Source organism: Dicentrarchus labrax, unplaced genomic scaffold (assembly GCF_905237075.1).
Source record: "Dicentrarchus labrax unplaced genomic scaffold, dlabrax2021, whole genome shotgun sequence".
Taxonomy (NCBI): Eukaryota; Metazoa; Chordata; class Actinopteri; family Moronidae; genus Dicentrarchus; species Dicentrarchus labrax.
In genome coordinates, this window is record NW_026136704.1 from 15884297 (window position 1) to 15901679 (window position 17383).

Below are 17383 nucleotides of genomic sequence, written 5' to 3' on the forward strand. Positions count from 1 at the left end.
TATTCAACTTTTCAGTCCCATTCATTATAATTAGACACTTTTCTTTCTTCATAAAAATTAAAGCCAACAATTCAGTTTAGCTTCCAGCCAACAGACAGCAAATATTCAAACTCCTTTCTATACTTTGTCAACTCATATCTACTCATTCATACACTCAGTTGGAAACTACATTCAAATCTTGTGAGTTTTTCAGCTACACTACTCTTTCAGCTGCTTCTTCCTACAGATTAAGGCTCTGCAGTTTAGCGTCAGCTTTTCAAAAAACTTGAAATATACATTTTTCATATATTATTAAACTGTTAAAGTCAGTGAATAAAGGTTACAATGTTTAGTTTTAGTTGGAACTGTTTTAGAAAGGTGTTGAGTTGACAGTTTGTGGTGCTTGTGTTGTTTCTAAAAAAAATTCCATTATGAATGAATCTACACCTCCCTGAAAGCATTTCAACAAATTTAGTGCATTTTCTTTAGATGAATAAAAGTTAAATCTCAAGTGTAGTAAACAATGTACTTCAGAATTAAAGTTCCTCTTGTGAACACTGGGATTTTGACTGTGGCTTACCATTTACATTAAGCTTTAATTATGGTTAGAGAGGCAAGTATTTCTGACGTTTGCCGAAGCCTTCTCATGAAAGACATAAAAAAATAGAAAAACCCATCCCTTCATTTTTTTATCCTACATTTAATATGATGAAAACAAGGCCCTGTACAATCCACCTTTGCAGTGAGTACAATAATTATTTTACAATTTGTACACATTAGAACATGGTGCTAGACTGGTTCAACCCGTTCAAAATGCGAGAATGAAAAAGAAAAAAAAAAATCCTCTTTGAAACCCGCACATCAATGAACCTTCCATTCAAAGAGAGGAGATAAATCTTTTTGGCCGATCATACAGCAGGCCTGAAGTGAAAAATGTGTCATGAGAGACCAAACACCATTTATGGAGCTTTTATGTGCATCTTATACCCCCAATTGATCCATTAGATAAAAGCATGCTGTGAAGCTACAGCTCTTGATCGCTCTAACCACTAGTACAGACCTGGCCAAAATATTGAAAATGTCATTAAATATTTCAGCTATGTGAGGTGCAGTTATCAGACATTAAAACAACCTCAAAAACAGACATATTTGCAACATAAATTAAGCACTCTCCTGTTTTTGTACTCAAAATGTATTTTACGGCTGTTGCAAACCAGGTCTGTACCAGTTAACACTTTGTCCTCTTCTGCACGTTTAAAATCCTCTGGGAGGAAAAAGGCCAAGAGTGCCTGTCAACCTGTACAGCCATCAATGTGCCACAAAAAACAAACATAACACATTGACATCAACATTTAAAACAGGGGAGTGAATTCAAATGTTTTCTTGGTCTCCATGTAGCCGCATGTTTGCTTGAACATGTTTACGCTCGTTCTCGACAGCACGTAGTCAATTGGCAAACAGGCTCGCCCAATTTTCTCTGAAGGCCACAAGAAACATGATTTTGTACAAAACTAGATCCCCTCTTTTCATTTCTCTCAGCAGAAGAAATCTAATATTGCTAGAAAACTTCCCCATCTTTTGCATGATTTTTTTTTTTTTACACATTTTATGGAAGAAAAGTTAAGCTTCCCAGTGTTTCCCAGAATCAATGATGAAAGCACTTCCAAGTTCGTTCAAACGTATCGCAGTCCACAAAAAACAAGGCTCTCAGTTTCTCCCAACTCGATGTTAGCTTTCATTGAATTCACTTGTTTTATGCTACGTAAGTGTACACTTTGCGGTCCTCCGGTGTTCGTGCCAAATATTCCCTCTCAATGAGTCCTTCAATGCGCTTCTTGATGACTACAGGACTAGGGAGGAATCGTGCTCGCAACTGTTGCGTGACCTGAGGAGACACCAAACAGAGTAACAAAATCAGTACTTCATACTCTTCATCCTGTCATTACTCTCATTTTATTTCATCTTGTTTTATGTTTGCTTTCATTTTCTGTTCTTTTATAACACCAGATGGTCCAATACTGTCAGGTTGTGGTCAAAAGTAAGAAAATGTATAACTATATTTATTGAGTTAAAGTGGGAGAGTTATCTATAGTAAGACTTCAGGACTCAATTTCAACTCAGATCAGGGTCTTGTAAATCCTAAAGTTCATCACTAGGGGGTTCACTACGTCCACTATGCTAATGTGGGACCAAAATGCAACCGTGTCAGCTGACTGACCTCTGCTACTAGGACATTGTGCTGCATCTTCTTTCTGGACTTCATGATGCGAACGATGGCAGCTTCAATCTCATGCTTCCTGTCGTCGTCCACTTTCTGTCGTGTCTCCTTCCTCTCTGGGTCCGACTCCCCCTGTTTAGCGGCCACTAGGTGGTGCACAACAAACGACAATACACGCAAAAGACAATTAGTGAGTGCGAGTGCTTTAAATAATTTCACTGTGATGAGGTCAATGGTACCATTTTCAGTTGTTTACAGTTATTGCAGTACATGGGACTTAAGCACATTTAACTGTTTATTAAGTACCCTGAGATTAGAATAGTTTAATGACTTTTCCTGGTATTTAAGGCTGCAATGTTTTTATAAAAAAAAAAAGTTTTATGTCTTCAGAAAGCACCAGACTAACACAATAATAATGCATCAGAAATTAAAAACAATATGTTACGTAAATCAACAAAAAACATCCTATAAACATGATGATTTTGCGTACCTGTTTGGATCTTGACTCGGTGCAGTTTGGAGGTAAACTGGTCATTGACTGTAAACACATGGCCGTTCTCAATCTCCTTGGACTTGGGCTCCTTGGTGAGAACTCTCTGTGTGGGCTTCCCACAGGCCAGAGACTGCAGCGCTCGCACTAACTCCCTCTCTGGGATGTCCGTCTCCTGCTGGATCTCCTACAGGGTGGAGAAATCAAGTTTCAAAACATAATGAAACAATAATCAAGACATGATAGAAAGAAAAACAGGTATATGAAACTTGTTTGACAAATGTCTTATCCATGTCTTATCTGATATTGTCCACTATAAATCACCAGGATGTTTGCGTTTCTGGGCATGGCAAATTGTTTTTATGACACTAAAGGAACTGTAACATACTGTTACACTGTGTAAGCAGAGCTTTCCACAAGTGCTGACTGCCGGCCAAACAGCCGACTACTTATTTATGTCCAGCTGGCTACGGTTTTCAGTATTAAGTTATTGCTAATGTAAAGCGAACATTTCCTATTGCTGCTGCTTCACAGTAAAAGCATTTAACTGGCAAAACATGACTTGACTTTTATTTTGAAGTAAGCTAGCCACAGGAAATGCAACGTGTTTGTTACTGAGCTTGACCACTATCGTTCACTATATCTACAAAGCAAGAGAACATTTTGTCATTTTTCAAAAACATTTGTTGACAGCGGATCAGTTTGAAATATTGCTGTGATTAATGGAACAAGAAGCAGGAGCCACAGTGAACTATTACATGAAGGGTGAGAGGGTGAGGGTGACACGCTACAGTTGCACTTTCAACTTCTCAACTCCTTTGACTTTCACTGTTCAGACTCTGTGTGCAGAATAAAATCAGATCACAGCTGCTCACAGAATGATAGAAAAAGGGCAAGTATTACCTGACTTCTTTGTTAAAACGACAACAGTTTGTTTAGCTGCCTTCAGTATTCAGTATTCTATACCTGCTTACTGCCCAGAGGTGTGGAGTACATCAATAGAGAAGAAAAGGGAGAAAATCAACCGACTGACAGGCTTCTTTAAGTCAGTCAGTTGTTTAAGTAAATAAGAATTACATTGCTATAATTGAGATCAGTATATATGATGTGATAGTATCCAATATGCTACCAAATTTAGTCTTATAGGGCCTTCGGACTCCCCTAGCTTGCTACTACTCCATATCCTTGGGGAAAGCCCCGGTGTAAGGGCAGTGGGGCATTAAGTTGTGTACCTCAAAGGTGGACTTTTCTCTGTTGTTGAAAAGCATAAGGATGGTCATCTGGAAGGTGGAGACTTGCAAGATGTGCTTCCTGGTGTTGGAGCCGGTTACCTGGGCTCCTCCTACTCCGACTTCTGACCCATCCTCCTGTTGAGTGTTGGGACCAAAGATCAGAATCTAAAAACATGATTCAAAATGCCCTTTCACAAGAAATCATGTTTTATGGAACTTCAAGTCATTAACAATTCTTAACACTTTGAAAACACCTCTACACGTTGGAAACCAAACTAATACTGTGGAGAACTGAACTACTGACCATGGACCAATGGAAAACTTGGTCACCTTGTTATTTTCCATTGTTCATTTACACTATAGATTAAATTTTTTATGTTTGTAAATCAATGCAACACATAAACTGTCCTATCAAACAATACTTCTAAAACTGTTCTATGATATAGTTATAGCTCACAGTATCTTAGAAATGTGATGATATTCTATTTTACGGTGGCACATACCTTTTTGATGGGACCGTAAAAGGTGGCGTTTAGATCTGCAGAGCCCATATGGTGCTGCAGTGTGAGTTGTCTGCCGCTGTGCTTACCAAGATAAAACCTACAAGCAGAAAGACAAGAGTAGCTCTAGGTCAACATGTTTGAATAGTCAATGTACCACAATTAATCCAACTTAAATGGTTGTACTTTCTGCAAGAGATCTTGACAAAATAGCACATACTGTATGATAATTCTATTTCTACTATTAAACAATTTATAAAACCATTCACACACATAATTAATACAGCTCCTATTCTATGTTTGAAGTGTACAAGTAACAAGTAACTAACCTTCTAAAGACTTCAAATGCATGTCGTGGTGAAGGGGGGATGTTGCACTTGGGTGTTGCTGATTGTGTTGGCCAGTATCCCGTGGTCAGGACTCTCACAGTGAGATCAACCCCTCCAAGTGACACCTTGAGTTAGAAAAAACCCAAGTCGCACAGTCAGGTTTCAGTCTACACTGATGTAATTACACCCTGTAGCTCACTGCTATTGTACACTGATTTGTATGGGTGCAATTAGGTTAGAAACAGATTTAAAAGAAGACAGAAATTAATTAGACAAAAAATAATTATAGACAATGGCGCCATCCTTGCAAAGCAGGAAAAAACTGCCTGCTAAATTTGTTATAACTGAATAAATTTAACTGGCTTTGACCAGAACCTTTTCTTTTACTAACACAGCTTTATTAAAGACTCTTTATTTTTGTACACACACACACACACACACACACACACACACACACACACACACACACACACACACACACACACACACACACACACACACACACACACACACACACACACACACACACACACACACACACACACACACACCTTACATTTAAACAGTACATTTTAACAAAATAGTAGTAGCCTACTTGTGAAGATCTATAGCCTACTGCTTTTTTCAGCCTGATGTTTGGCTGCACTGTGTAGAAAAAGGATTTAACTCATTTATATGCACTTCGAGGACAGTGCCACAGCACCGCTCTCATCAGCATGTTTGTGTGTGTGTTTGAGAGAGTGTGTGACAGAGAAAGGGGAGGAGAAGGTGAAGGGTGGACTATTGCATGCAATGTTTCTCATTTAGGTTTTAAATATCTCTTAATTTTTCAAAATTATAATTTAAATATTAATTAGAAATGTAGGTTTAAATACTTTAAACAGGGACAGTTTAGCTAACATTAGATCAGTTTGATCACAAAAGATTCACAATGCAATCATTCAGTTCATTTGACAGAAAGCATGAGTACCAAAGTATCAAATCAATTATTCTTAATTTATATGCTATTATACAAGTAATATTCATACCGGTTTAAATAAACAATTTGATAGTATTTCCCATCTTTGCTGACTTTTGCACCAAAGGAAATAGATGCCTGTCCCATAACGACACCTGTTATTATAATATAGGCAGGTTGAGTTCAGTGACTGATGCAAATAAAAGGCTGGGTAATTAATTTAAGTATTATGGTATTCCAGAGTTCACTAATTTATTATCTCACATTTGCTTCGGCAAACTAGAATGACAATCAGATACAGTGACAGTGACAGAAGTTGTGGTGACAAAAAGCCATGTGACAGCACAAGCCAGAAATCAGCTGCAAGTATTCCCACAGCTTGGATAATTAGGTGCATAATTGTTTTTATGTAACAGAGCAACGCAGCAATGCTCAGTCAGTCAAGCAGCCGTGTACTGATTACAGATAGAAAGTGGGCTCATTATTTTTGACAGAATGAGTTGTGCCGTGTAGCGTCTCCTCACCCCAGTTGTCTGTAGATGTTGTCTAAATTCATCCATGGTGGTGTTGGAGATGCTCATATCCCGAAACATGCCCTCCAGTTTAGAGGTGAACTGACAGCCGCACTCAGTCTGAGCAATGAGGACAAGAAGAAGGACCACGTTTAGTTAATCAAAAACTGTTCAAGGTAAATCAACATTCATACGGTGGTCAACAAATCTTTGTCAGTTTGTAACAGCGACAAGTGGCTACAGCCCGCTTACTGTAAATTTCCTCCATCATAAACTTCCTGTGTAATTGAATAAAGCTTGAATCCTTATCATAGGGGGTTTTAAATTAACAAGATTATGCACGGCGTCTCTACAAACTCTGCTACACCTTTTAGTATAATGATTTTTTTTTTATTGGATTGGATGAACACAGGAAAAAAAACACCATCAAATAATTTGAGCTACACAACTTTCTCATCTAGAGGCTTAAGGTTTTTCATTCAACAAACACCTTGAATGAAATCTCATTATTTTACTCAAAGGAACACAACTTGGTTATATCACACTCCTGCTCACCTTGAGCTTCGAGATCATGTTCTTCTCAGAGTCATCAGAGACGCTCTTGTTGGTGAGCAACCTGCGGGCCAGATGCTGCTTGTAGTACCTCTCAAACACGTCCTTTTCCTGCATGAAGCGGAACAGCACCATGGCCTTGTCCAGTATAGACTCCACCTCCTGCTCTGTCAACTGCACAAAAAACAAAATGATTTAGGCTACATAAGATGGTTGAGTCAGTAATCTGATAAACCCCCTGGACTCCCCATTTCCCAGCGAACTACTACAACAGGTTACAGATACCAAATATATTATTATTCCCTACTTTGTAAATAATAAGAAATAATCACATTTCTTATTTGGCATTAAATAAAAATGGTTTTATGGTTCAATTGGGTATCAAATCCTAAATACAAGAGTATGGATCAATTAATGGGCTCACCCCTTTTACTCCTTTCTTCAGTTTGTCATCAATGAAGAGCGAGAGGTACTCAGGCGAGCGAGAGTTGAGGTTAAGGAAGTACTCAAAGTCGCCTGCGATAGTTTGCTTGAAGAGCCGGTCATTATTGAAGGACTCCTGGAGGAAACGGTCGAAACGTGACTTCAGGTCCAGCAGACCCTGCAGGAAAGGAGGCAAGGAGAAAGGCATGAACATGGATAATACAGCAGCAGTTTGCATTAGCAATAGCTTAACACAGCAGTTACAAATCCAACAATAGCTATGGCAAAGGAAAGCCGGTCTCATTAGAAAAGATTCACGCTGCTGTCTATAAGAGTACGGTAAGATTCTTAGGAGTGGTGCTGCAAATCAAAGAGACTATTTTACACAGGAGCTTCAAAAGTACTGAAAGATGAACATAACAAGACTTTCAAAAAAAGTTCCTTCCTTCGTTCCCTCGGTTGTCTGAATGACATCACACGTTATTCAGTACAGTGCCACAACACAGTGTGGTTGAGGGCAGAGACCATTATGGTTTGTGGCAACAAATGTAGGAGCACAGTGCAGTTATCCTCTGCGGGGAGGTTAGGGAAGTACATTTTGGTCAAGGTTCGGCACGCTATTGTGTGCTAAAACTCTAGAAATTACTCCATAATCTCAAACAAGGTTAGATGTTAGGACTGATGTCTTTTTCTCTCTTATTCACCTAAAATATATGTGGTTAGGTTATAGTTTCAACAGAGCATGCCATGTGTACCAGATTCACAAGACAAAGTCTCCTGATACACCATCGTCTTACCTGGATGTAGTCTACGGGGTTCTTTCCCTCTCCCTCCTCTGACACGAGGGCTTTGCCTTGCTCCCGCAGGTATGAGCTCATACACTCACACATGGTCTTCAGCCCATTCGGGACCCGGCTGAACAGCTTGTACATGCACGCCAAATCTGTGATGGATATGCATGAATACACACACACATATTAGAAATCCATTTCTACAAACTGAAAAAATGACTGAGCAGCTGAGATCTGCTGAAAAAAAAGAGGCTTATTTGTGTAGAGTGAACTAAAATACCTCTGAGCATACCATGGTGAAAATATTTTCCTAGGTGCCCATCATCACTGAAGCTACAGCACTGCTGTCCCAGTTTCATTTCAAAATGACATTCTTCTTATCTTATCGGTTGTGACATGAGCAAGAGGAACACTGTGACTGCACAACTAAGCCAGTAGAACATATAATATATATATATCTTTTGGAAGTGACACTTGACTACTAACTGTAGCTGGGGTGCGTTTCATTTTCAGTGGTAACAATGGGACTAAATAACCAACTTCCAATGCTAAAGCCATGAAGCACAAGCAGCACAAGCAGCACAAGACAGCAGCACTCTTACCGTCTGTCTTTCCATTTTTGAGCATGTGGACCAGGCCAGAGTTCTCCATTTCTACTATCGTCTTCATGTGTTTGGAAATGAGCTCACGTTCCACCACCTTGACAATAGGCTCCTCTGTAGATTTATCCAGGCAGTGCATTACCCGCTCAATCTCCTCATTGATCCTGGCTTCTACTTTCTTTATGTACACACTGGCACTGTTTTCTGCAAGAAACTTTTGGCTCTCCATCTGTGTGAAAACCAGAAACGCTTATAAAATGTAAATGACTGAAATGTTTTTCCTTTTCATTTTTTTGGGCAACTTTCAGCCATTCTAGTTTTTTGCCCAAAGAAGTTCTGAGAATCATCTGTATTTACTCTGTATTTTATTTATATGGATAACAGAAAGAGAAGATGTAGCCATGGTAACAACTAATAAGGATCAAAACAAACTATAAACAATGAACAGTCAGGGAAAAGATGTTCTCTCACAAACCTGGAAAAATTCTGCAGACATTTCTAAAAACGGTGCCTCAAAGTCTTCTTCATAGACAGATCTCCCTTCAAGCCCGAGGATCATTAACATTTGGCAGGCATTTCTAATGGCCCCCCTGGTGGAGAGGAGAAGCAGACCAAATGTTGAATGCAACGCAAAAGAAAATGCAAAAAACTGCTGTTTAAAATTGTTATTTCTCACTTACTAAGACTGCCAACTAACCTTTGATTATATGTTAATTAAAAAAGACAAAAAAAAAAAACAACACACCACAGCATGAGACTCAAATCCACAATTTTAAATGTTTCAAGACTGTTTCAATGAGCATCCCAGCAGGATTAATTGTAGATGTACAGCATTTTTTTATGCCAAAAGCACACAGCCTCTCCACAGCTGGTGACTAATGATTTAACATTTTCCTTAATTTGATTAAATATGAAGAATGGGAATTAAATTTTCATCCCAAAATGAACTTGTCAACATATGGACAACTCCTGGAGTAGTCAGAAAGCCCTATCTAGTGCCAGTGTTTGATTTGTCCCTTCTGGGCTGCTGTAGAAACATGGTGGACACCATAGAAGTCAACCTGTGGCGTCTGTAGATATAAAAGGCTCATTCTAAGGTAACAAAAACACAACAATTCTTTTTATTCTATTTTCAGGTGATTGTATGCTAATGAAAACCTAGTTCTGAATATTATATTCCATTTCTGCTAACAGATCCTCCTAAATGTTACACACTGGACCTTTTCTCTTATGGGCGACAATAAGGTAACCTTAATCAACTGGTAATTAATTAGGTCGTCATGCAATCAATCGTGTTTGAGAGTTTTTGGCTACCTGTCCACCACCTCCCCCTTCCTCTCCCGTGCGATCATGTCCAGCAGGGTCTGTCGGAGGTGGTCTCTGATGCAGCCATAACGAACCACCTGATCCCTAAAGATGATGAGCCCCAGGTTGTAGACATTTTCTACATTGTTCTGCTGTACGTACACTCGGTCCTGTGGAACAAACACACATTTTTAAGACAGATTTAATGGACAACATTGGATATATCCATTTCTACCCAATGCTCTTTTATGTACTTTATGATTTTATGGTAAAGTGGTTAGTTTGACTTCAGTATTACTTCCTGATCAAGCCTTCAGCTTTCATATATCTCACTTATATATTGACCTAACAACTGAAATATTGCCAAGATCAGCCCAAAGATATTTCTAAATCACACCTAATATTCTTCAGTGATGATCAGGGTTGCAACAGATCACAGAATTCACAGTTCAGATCGTATTATGGTTTTGAATCCAGACACATATATATTAATATAATAGTGTGTAATTACAATAATATAGTTATTATACACTATACAGTATAACAGCCACAGAACTATCTGATTGGTGACGCATCACAAGTAACACTGAAAGCTGCAGTGTCACAGACAGGATGAGCTGCTCCGGTGAGGAGCTGTGTGTTGAGGGAAAGAGTATGGTAAGTGGTAAGTGTATGGTTCAATTTGGTCCACGGTTCACATACGTGCCTGTATCGGCATATATGTTATCCGATATACTCCTGTATGAAAATTGTAAAAATGTATTGGTGACACCAATTTATTTGTGTTACTGTCTATCCAGCAGAGTGCTACGATTTACAATACTGTGGCAAGCAGCAGCTCTCAGCAATGTCAAGTAGAAATGGTTGACAATGTATATGTTAAATTTGACATAACTGAACATGTTATTTGAGTTAAACATTTTTTTAAATATTAAAGAATGTTTAACTTAAATATTCTTTAAACAAGTTATTTGTTTAAGAAAGCGGCTGAGTAACTTTGCATAGTCATATTGGTGCACAATCCACATAGAAGAGGTATATTTTCGATCCAGCTATTGGTCGACTACTGCAGTTGGCATTCTCTCCTCACTCTCCTGGTACAGCACTAAAAACGCAGTGTGGAGATAGGTCTGTCTATGCGAGACTAGTCCTGCATAGACCTGTTAGCAGGCTCTGAAAATGAGGTAAGCCTGTCTTTGTCTGAACACAGGTTAATCAAGACACAGTCACTGGTTGTCATGTATAATTTTTGAGTCTGCCTCCGTAGAACAAGAACTGCTACTCAGAGACAGACGTTCAGCAGGACAGTAGCGTTACACACACTGAACCCTAGAACGAGTGAGAGGAAAAGCAGCTGTAGAGCCGGAATACAGTAACGAGGTGACAGCGGCTGCCACCAGGACTCTGGGTCCAGGGACAACGAAGACACGGCTGGAGAGGGCTGGGATACGAGAGGCGTGAAGTGGGAAAGGAGCAAGAGTGAGGTTGGGTGTCAGACCGGCAGTGACAGCGTGTAGAGCCAGAACATGAGAATCCTGGGAAACAATGGCTACTCACCATATACATCAGGATGTCTCTGATCATCACCATTGCTGTTTGATGGTCATTCCAGGCCTGATTTAGGGTTTGGAGGAAGTTATTGTTTAGGGAGTTAAGGACATCTTCTCGTACCTTTGGGGAGGACAAAAACACATGCGTGAGGTGGGCATACTCGGACAACACAGTGCCTGACCAAAGACAAAAAACATGAAAACTACTTGTTTAAGAGAACAAAATGCTCCTGCATCAAGATCATACTTTGCTGTTTCTTTAATACCTTTTCCCTACTAGTCAGGCAAAAAAACAGCTTGATAATAGTCACACTGCAGTGTGACTCAGCACTGTAAACCCAACGTCTCTGTAGAGTAAGATTCTTAAGGGCACATCGACCTCCCCTTTTTTTCCCTTCTACACAAAGATGATGAATTATCACTTCTGCTCCTACTAGTACACAAGCTCAACCCTCACAGACTCACTAACAACTTCTTATACAAACACACAAATCTAATGTTAAGGTGCAAGACAGAAGCAAGCCCATAAATCTGAACAGGCCTTTAAATTAAAGACTTACTACGCACACTCACTGGTTACTTCTAAAAGTAACTGAGGTTAATATTGCTGTTATGTTATGTTAATCTCTTCTGTCAATTTCTAATGGTGCTAGTGCATCATATTAAACAATAGTATTAGAATAATATACATACACAGTTTAATGAATGTTATATTAATTCTAAAATAATACTCAGAGGGATGTGATGCACCGCTGCAAATAACTGTAGTCAAAATAGGAGTATGATTTCATCCATTGGGTTTCTAGAAATTAGATATTGTGGAGAACACTGTGTATACATTCTTCTTTGTTGTGTTTTTGAAATCACAGGGGGAACAGAAGAAGAAGTTAAATTAGTTTTGTTTTGTAGGAAAAAAAACACAAGTTCATATTTTCACAGAAAAGTCAAGCTGTGGATGAACTGACATGCATGAATGCAGGTAGGATTTTAAGCTCTTCTTCAGCCCTTGTCTAGATGACATAAGAGGAATTTTTATCTATTTATTTAAAATTTGCCGGCTGCCCTGGCTGCCTACTCAGCACTCAGCAGAGAATTGAGCCGAATGTGTCATTGTTTAAAAGAAATTTAAAATTTCCAAACCATGTCCATAATTCTTAATGGCAGCAATTAATAGGTCGAAAACAGTGACTGTCACATAGGAATACGTTTACAGTACATATTTAGGATTTGTCTTAGAACAGATCTATCTTTGATTTGTTTTTAATACTTCAGTCTGGTTGAGGTGTCTGAGAAAAGTTTGTAGATATTTAGGCTGCATACAAATCATTACTGTCTTTACATGAAAGCGATATCTAGATCACTATAAGATAGTAAAAACACGCTCAGGTGTCAGATCCCTCTTCTTTGAACTGTTGCTTGTTGACATTCCCTGACTGCTAATTTACTAAACCTGCCAAGTTGAGAATGCATTTAATTAAGCTGTAAAACCATCTGGCCGGTATTCAACAGCAGGCTGCTGAAATATTGCTCATTGGGTATCTTCACACTGTAAGCTGAACAGAAGCATTCACTACAGATATCATGGGCAAACTTAATTTGTTACTAACTGTTAATATGTAACAAAACAACAGCTTAAGAAAAACCCTCACTGATGGCTCCGCTAACTTTTCAGCAGGAATTTGAAAATAAATTCATCTCTAGTTACAGGATGAGTGTTGGATTGCAATGTTTTTACACAGACTGCTGAGAATAATCCAATTCACTATCTGGCATGTCTACGATTTCACTTAAAATTGATTTCTCCAGTTAAATATGTCTAATAAACATCCAATTTGAGAAAACAGTTCTCTGTCAAGGCATCATTGAAAAACATACTGTTGCACAAGGCAAAAACTGCTTTTTGGAAAGTAGCTGACCAACCTTGCACAGAACAAAATTACAACTCAAGGACCCAATCCACAAACCTGGGCTCTTTATAGCCAGTCACAGAAATAAGGAATCTGTCAAAAGGAGGTCTGAATAATCCTTAGAGTTTAACAAATCTCCCATTACTCCACACTTGTGACAACCTCTGAAATTGTACTCCCCACCTTTCTAACATCATTTTATACTCACGCACCCCCACAAGGGTGCTCATGAATGGAAACAGCTCATGTTTTCTTGTATTACCTTTGTTTTGCAAGAACGACACACAGGCCAAGCAGTAATATGAATCTTATTATGAAACCTATGACAGATTCTGTTTAACACCAAGTATGCTATTGAAAACAGGCTGTCCATCTTAAATTCAGCTCTGAAACAGCCCTCAAACTGTTAGCATACATCAACTATAATTTCAGCATTTCTAAACTTAGATCTTCACACACTAACATATATTAAAGACATGTAGAGATAATAATCTGTTACGAGTCGAATATAATTTAAACACAACAGAAAAAAGGAGCGTAAAGTATGTTTTAATTCATTCTGCGAGCAATGTGTCATCACTTTAAGTGTCCAATCATCCAAGCTTAAGAGGTGCACCGTTCTGTGTGTCATAATTTCCTTTCATAGGAGAAAAGAAGCACATTTGCTTGCTGAAGATACAGGTATATTTTCATGGAAATCAACCTTATTTTAGGTGAAGACACAGCAAGCAATTACAAAATTGTATGAGAGTTAAAGGAATTACTTACGACAGGAGTAATTACCTTGTTATGAATGTCAAAATCTATGTAATCCTAACAGGTCCTGCCCAAATAAACTCATTGCCTAATGTTTTGCAAATGGCTGCAATCTGTGTTAGCCTTACTTTGTTGATAAGGTGTTCGGTGACGACCTCCCGCAGGCCCGTGTACAGCTTCTCTCCATGTTTGTGGAGCACCATTGTGTAGGCGTTCCTGTATAGTTCCTCGAAGCTCAGGCCACTGTTGTTCTTCCTCTGAATCTCCTGGATGGCATTCTTCAGAAGGTCCCAAATATTGTTGACGTATTTCTCATCCATCGTCATCTGAAAAAGGAAGCCAGTAATAAGTTGAATGTGACCATCACCTATGATTTGTTGTGCCAACGCTCAGATCCAAGGATTTTGTTCCTAAATAAATCCTCCTGATGCGGCAGACTCCCACCTCTGTGTGGTTTTGTCCAAGGATTCTTTCTGCATTGGGCTAGGGTGCAAGATAATCCACCTGATTGGTCCCCATTTATAACCACAAGCTCGGTAAAGGTCTATATTTCATAATCATCAGTTTACAACGTTTCATTATTTAGCCAGTAACAGGGCATTGCATTATACATGAGATGACAGGTTTTCCAAACATCCCTCTGTCCTCTGACAACCTTTTATAATCAAATATTTACTGAAAAGAGGACCTTCTGCTCTGATCTGAAATTATACTGAAATTATTTACTGCCTAACATTAAAAAGGTCCTGACGTGACAGCTATGTTAACAGCTACAAGGACCAGCTCATAACCAGCTCATTCATGAACAGGAGATATCAAACTCACATAGCGAAAAAGTCTGACCTTCACTGTCACAAATCACTATGCTTTCCTGAAGGAACGCACATCTATACTGATTGAGAATTGAACAATTAAGTATTTTTTTTCATTTCAACAGTGTGAGTGTTTGTGAGCCAAGAGACACTTTTCAGTTTCTTTAGAAACACTGAGCTACTTTGATACATCTGGTACACTGATTCTGAGGTAAGTTGAGTCCATTTTGTCCGGTTAATGCTCTCTGTCTCGCTCAGTTTACTTAAAAGTCAATTAACCCAATAAATTATTGGGATAGTAGTTAGGTAGTATACCCCTTAAAGAATAAAAGTCAGGTTCAAATCTTACCATGTCCCACTCAAGAAAGCTTGAGAACTGATGAAGATGTAAAAATAATGACTATGAGTAGGACCGATCATTATATAGACCGGTCAATAAGTATTAAATATTTAAGGAACTATTATGTATTTGCACATTTGTTGATCGATTACTCAACTGAGGTTGTGTATGACTGGCTCTACTAAGCCCATACATTTCTAAATGTGGCATGAGGTTGAAGATCAACACAGGCCAAAAACTGTACAGTCCTTCTCTAAGAAAACCTTTCAAGTTTTCAACTTTTTAAAAGGCAATGGGAGAAAAACACAGTTCTGCATGATACTAAGCTGTGGTGCATAATTATATCATGATTCTCAAAAGCTTTATATTTAAGCAGCTCTCCTTTGCATTCTTGTGGACTCTTATTAGCTTAATATGTGCCACCGCTGGTGAGGAGGAACAGTGTGTGCTCCTTCTCAGCAGACAAGCCCAAACATATGCATGTCAAGATGCTGCTCTAACAGCATGTCTCTGTCAGGACTGGGCCACATTCAACAGGCACACATAAGTAAAAGGTCCTCTCTGTAGTAACACACGGTGGCTATGTGGCCACTGTCACTACCACACAACTAGAAATTAGTCAATTACTCACAGAGGAGTAACAAAACAAGTGTCTGGACGCTGTACAGTCTCAGTCAGCCAGTCACAGACAGGCTGAAATTTCATTTAAAGCAGAATGAGGTCAGTTCATAATGAGGTCTTTCAATGACTTGCAGACAAAGGGAGTGCCAGGTGGACGAGGAGAGGAGTCCTAAAGCAGACTGTTAACACTGAAACCACGACAGAAACCAGACTTAGATCTACCAATAAAAATAACCACTGATGCAAACCCAGAACTAACATTAGGTTAGCTGGTTTGTTTGTTTTTTTTGTTAGCATCCATCCACAGCTGCTGTAAAGCTGCTGCTTGTTCCTGCACACAGCTGGACATCTAACTTAACTCACAGTTCAGGACACATACATGTGGAGCTCAGACACACGGACATTGTGCATTTGATAAAGAAAGCCAAAGGCAGCCAAAACAACAAGTGTCAAGAGCCAGGGCTAACGTTAGCATCGGCTAGGTCGACAGATCCAGTCTGCCAGCTAGCTAACGTTTGGAGAGTTGTGAGACAGTTAAACGTTTAAAGACAATAAAAGTGATTCATTAAAACTTCCCACCGAGCTGGGAATATAACAGAGGAGACACCTAACCAGCCGACCGAGGGTGGACGTCCGACGGGTGCACTTTGTTGACGGATAGACATAAGTCTGATCTGCTGCTCAGCTGGTTAGCCTGCTAGCATGTAGCCAGCAGCCCAGACCACGGCGATCGAGTCACCGTGTGCCGGGCGGACAGAGCTCCTACTGCGGCGAGCACTTACAGGAAAGGCCCGTATCCTCATTTTGGTGTCCTTCTTGGTGCCGCCTTTGCTGAGATTGGACATGGTTGCCTCGTCCTTTGGCTCTGTATTCACATGAAAGTATTCTCCAGGGAGGGACGGGGGGCGACGACTGGTTTATGGAGCAGCCGACGAGCTTTCTCTCGACCTCGCAGCTCCACGTCCCGGCACCGCAAGTTTATTGTTGACAGCCAAACGCCAAACCCCGAGAGTTGTTCATACAGCAATGGCGGACTACCTGCAGGTCTCATTGCGCAGAGCTCACGCACTCCAAGTCGCGCGATAGATTCATTATTTTTGGAGCAGTTTTCTCAACTTTACTTGTTGTCACCTGTACCTGAGAATAATTAGATATAATAATTATTAACAATATAATAATAATAATAATAATAATAATAATAATAATAAGATTTATCGCCCATATATTACAGATATTAGAGCTTTTAATCACTAAGTTTATTTCCTGAACTGTAATTCAACACGTAGTATTGGTATGTATGTTTGTAGTATTTTCTACTCAAATTATTTTATTACTTTAAAAGTAGAAGTAGTAATCCCACAATGCAATACAAAATAATCAGTGGTGGGAAGTAACTAACTGGAGTGGCTGTTCAGTTTTTACTCCTCTACATTTAACAGCTAAACCATCTTTTACTTGTCAGCAGGGTTGGGAGGGTTACTTTAAAAATGTAATCTGATACAATTA

General features: G+C 39.2%; 2 protein-coding genes across 3 annotated transcripts in view; one reads left to right on the forward strand and one right to left on the reverse strand.

The window, feature by feature from the left end:
* Nucleotides 1-17383, forward strand: part of mmp28 (matrix metallopeptidase 28) — a 165811-nt gene that overhangs the window by 28431 nt on the left and 119997 nt on the right. The window lies entirely within an intron of this gene.
* cul3b (cullin 3b) lies at nucleotides 660-16930 on the reverse strand. Of its 2 annotated transcripts, none has more exons than XM_051398422.1 (16): nucleotides 16660-16930; nucleotides 14233-14430; nucleotides 11449-11562; nucleotides 9901-10061; nucleotides 9062-9176; nucleotides 8587-8815; nucleotides 7991-8136; nucleotides 7195-7371; nucleotides 6774-6944; nucleotides 6231-6338; nucleotides 4749-4873; nucleotides 4423-4519; nucleotides 3920-4054; nucleotides 2688-2874; nucleotides 2198-2343; nucleotides 660-1864 (listed from the first exon to the last, which is right to left on the reverse strand). In XM_051398422.1, exons 1-16 carry the CDS (start codon nucleotides 16720-16722, stop codon nucleotides 1733-1735), a joined length of 2304 nt encoding a protein of 767 aa, XP_051254382.1. In that variant the 5' UTR covers nucleotides 16723-16930; the 3' UTR covers nucleotides 660-1732. The 2 variants fall into 2 exon arrangements, with proteins under 2 accessions (XP_051254382.1, XP_051254381.1); XM_051398421.1 differs by having other exon boundaries at nucleotides 3920-4084.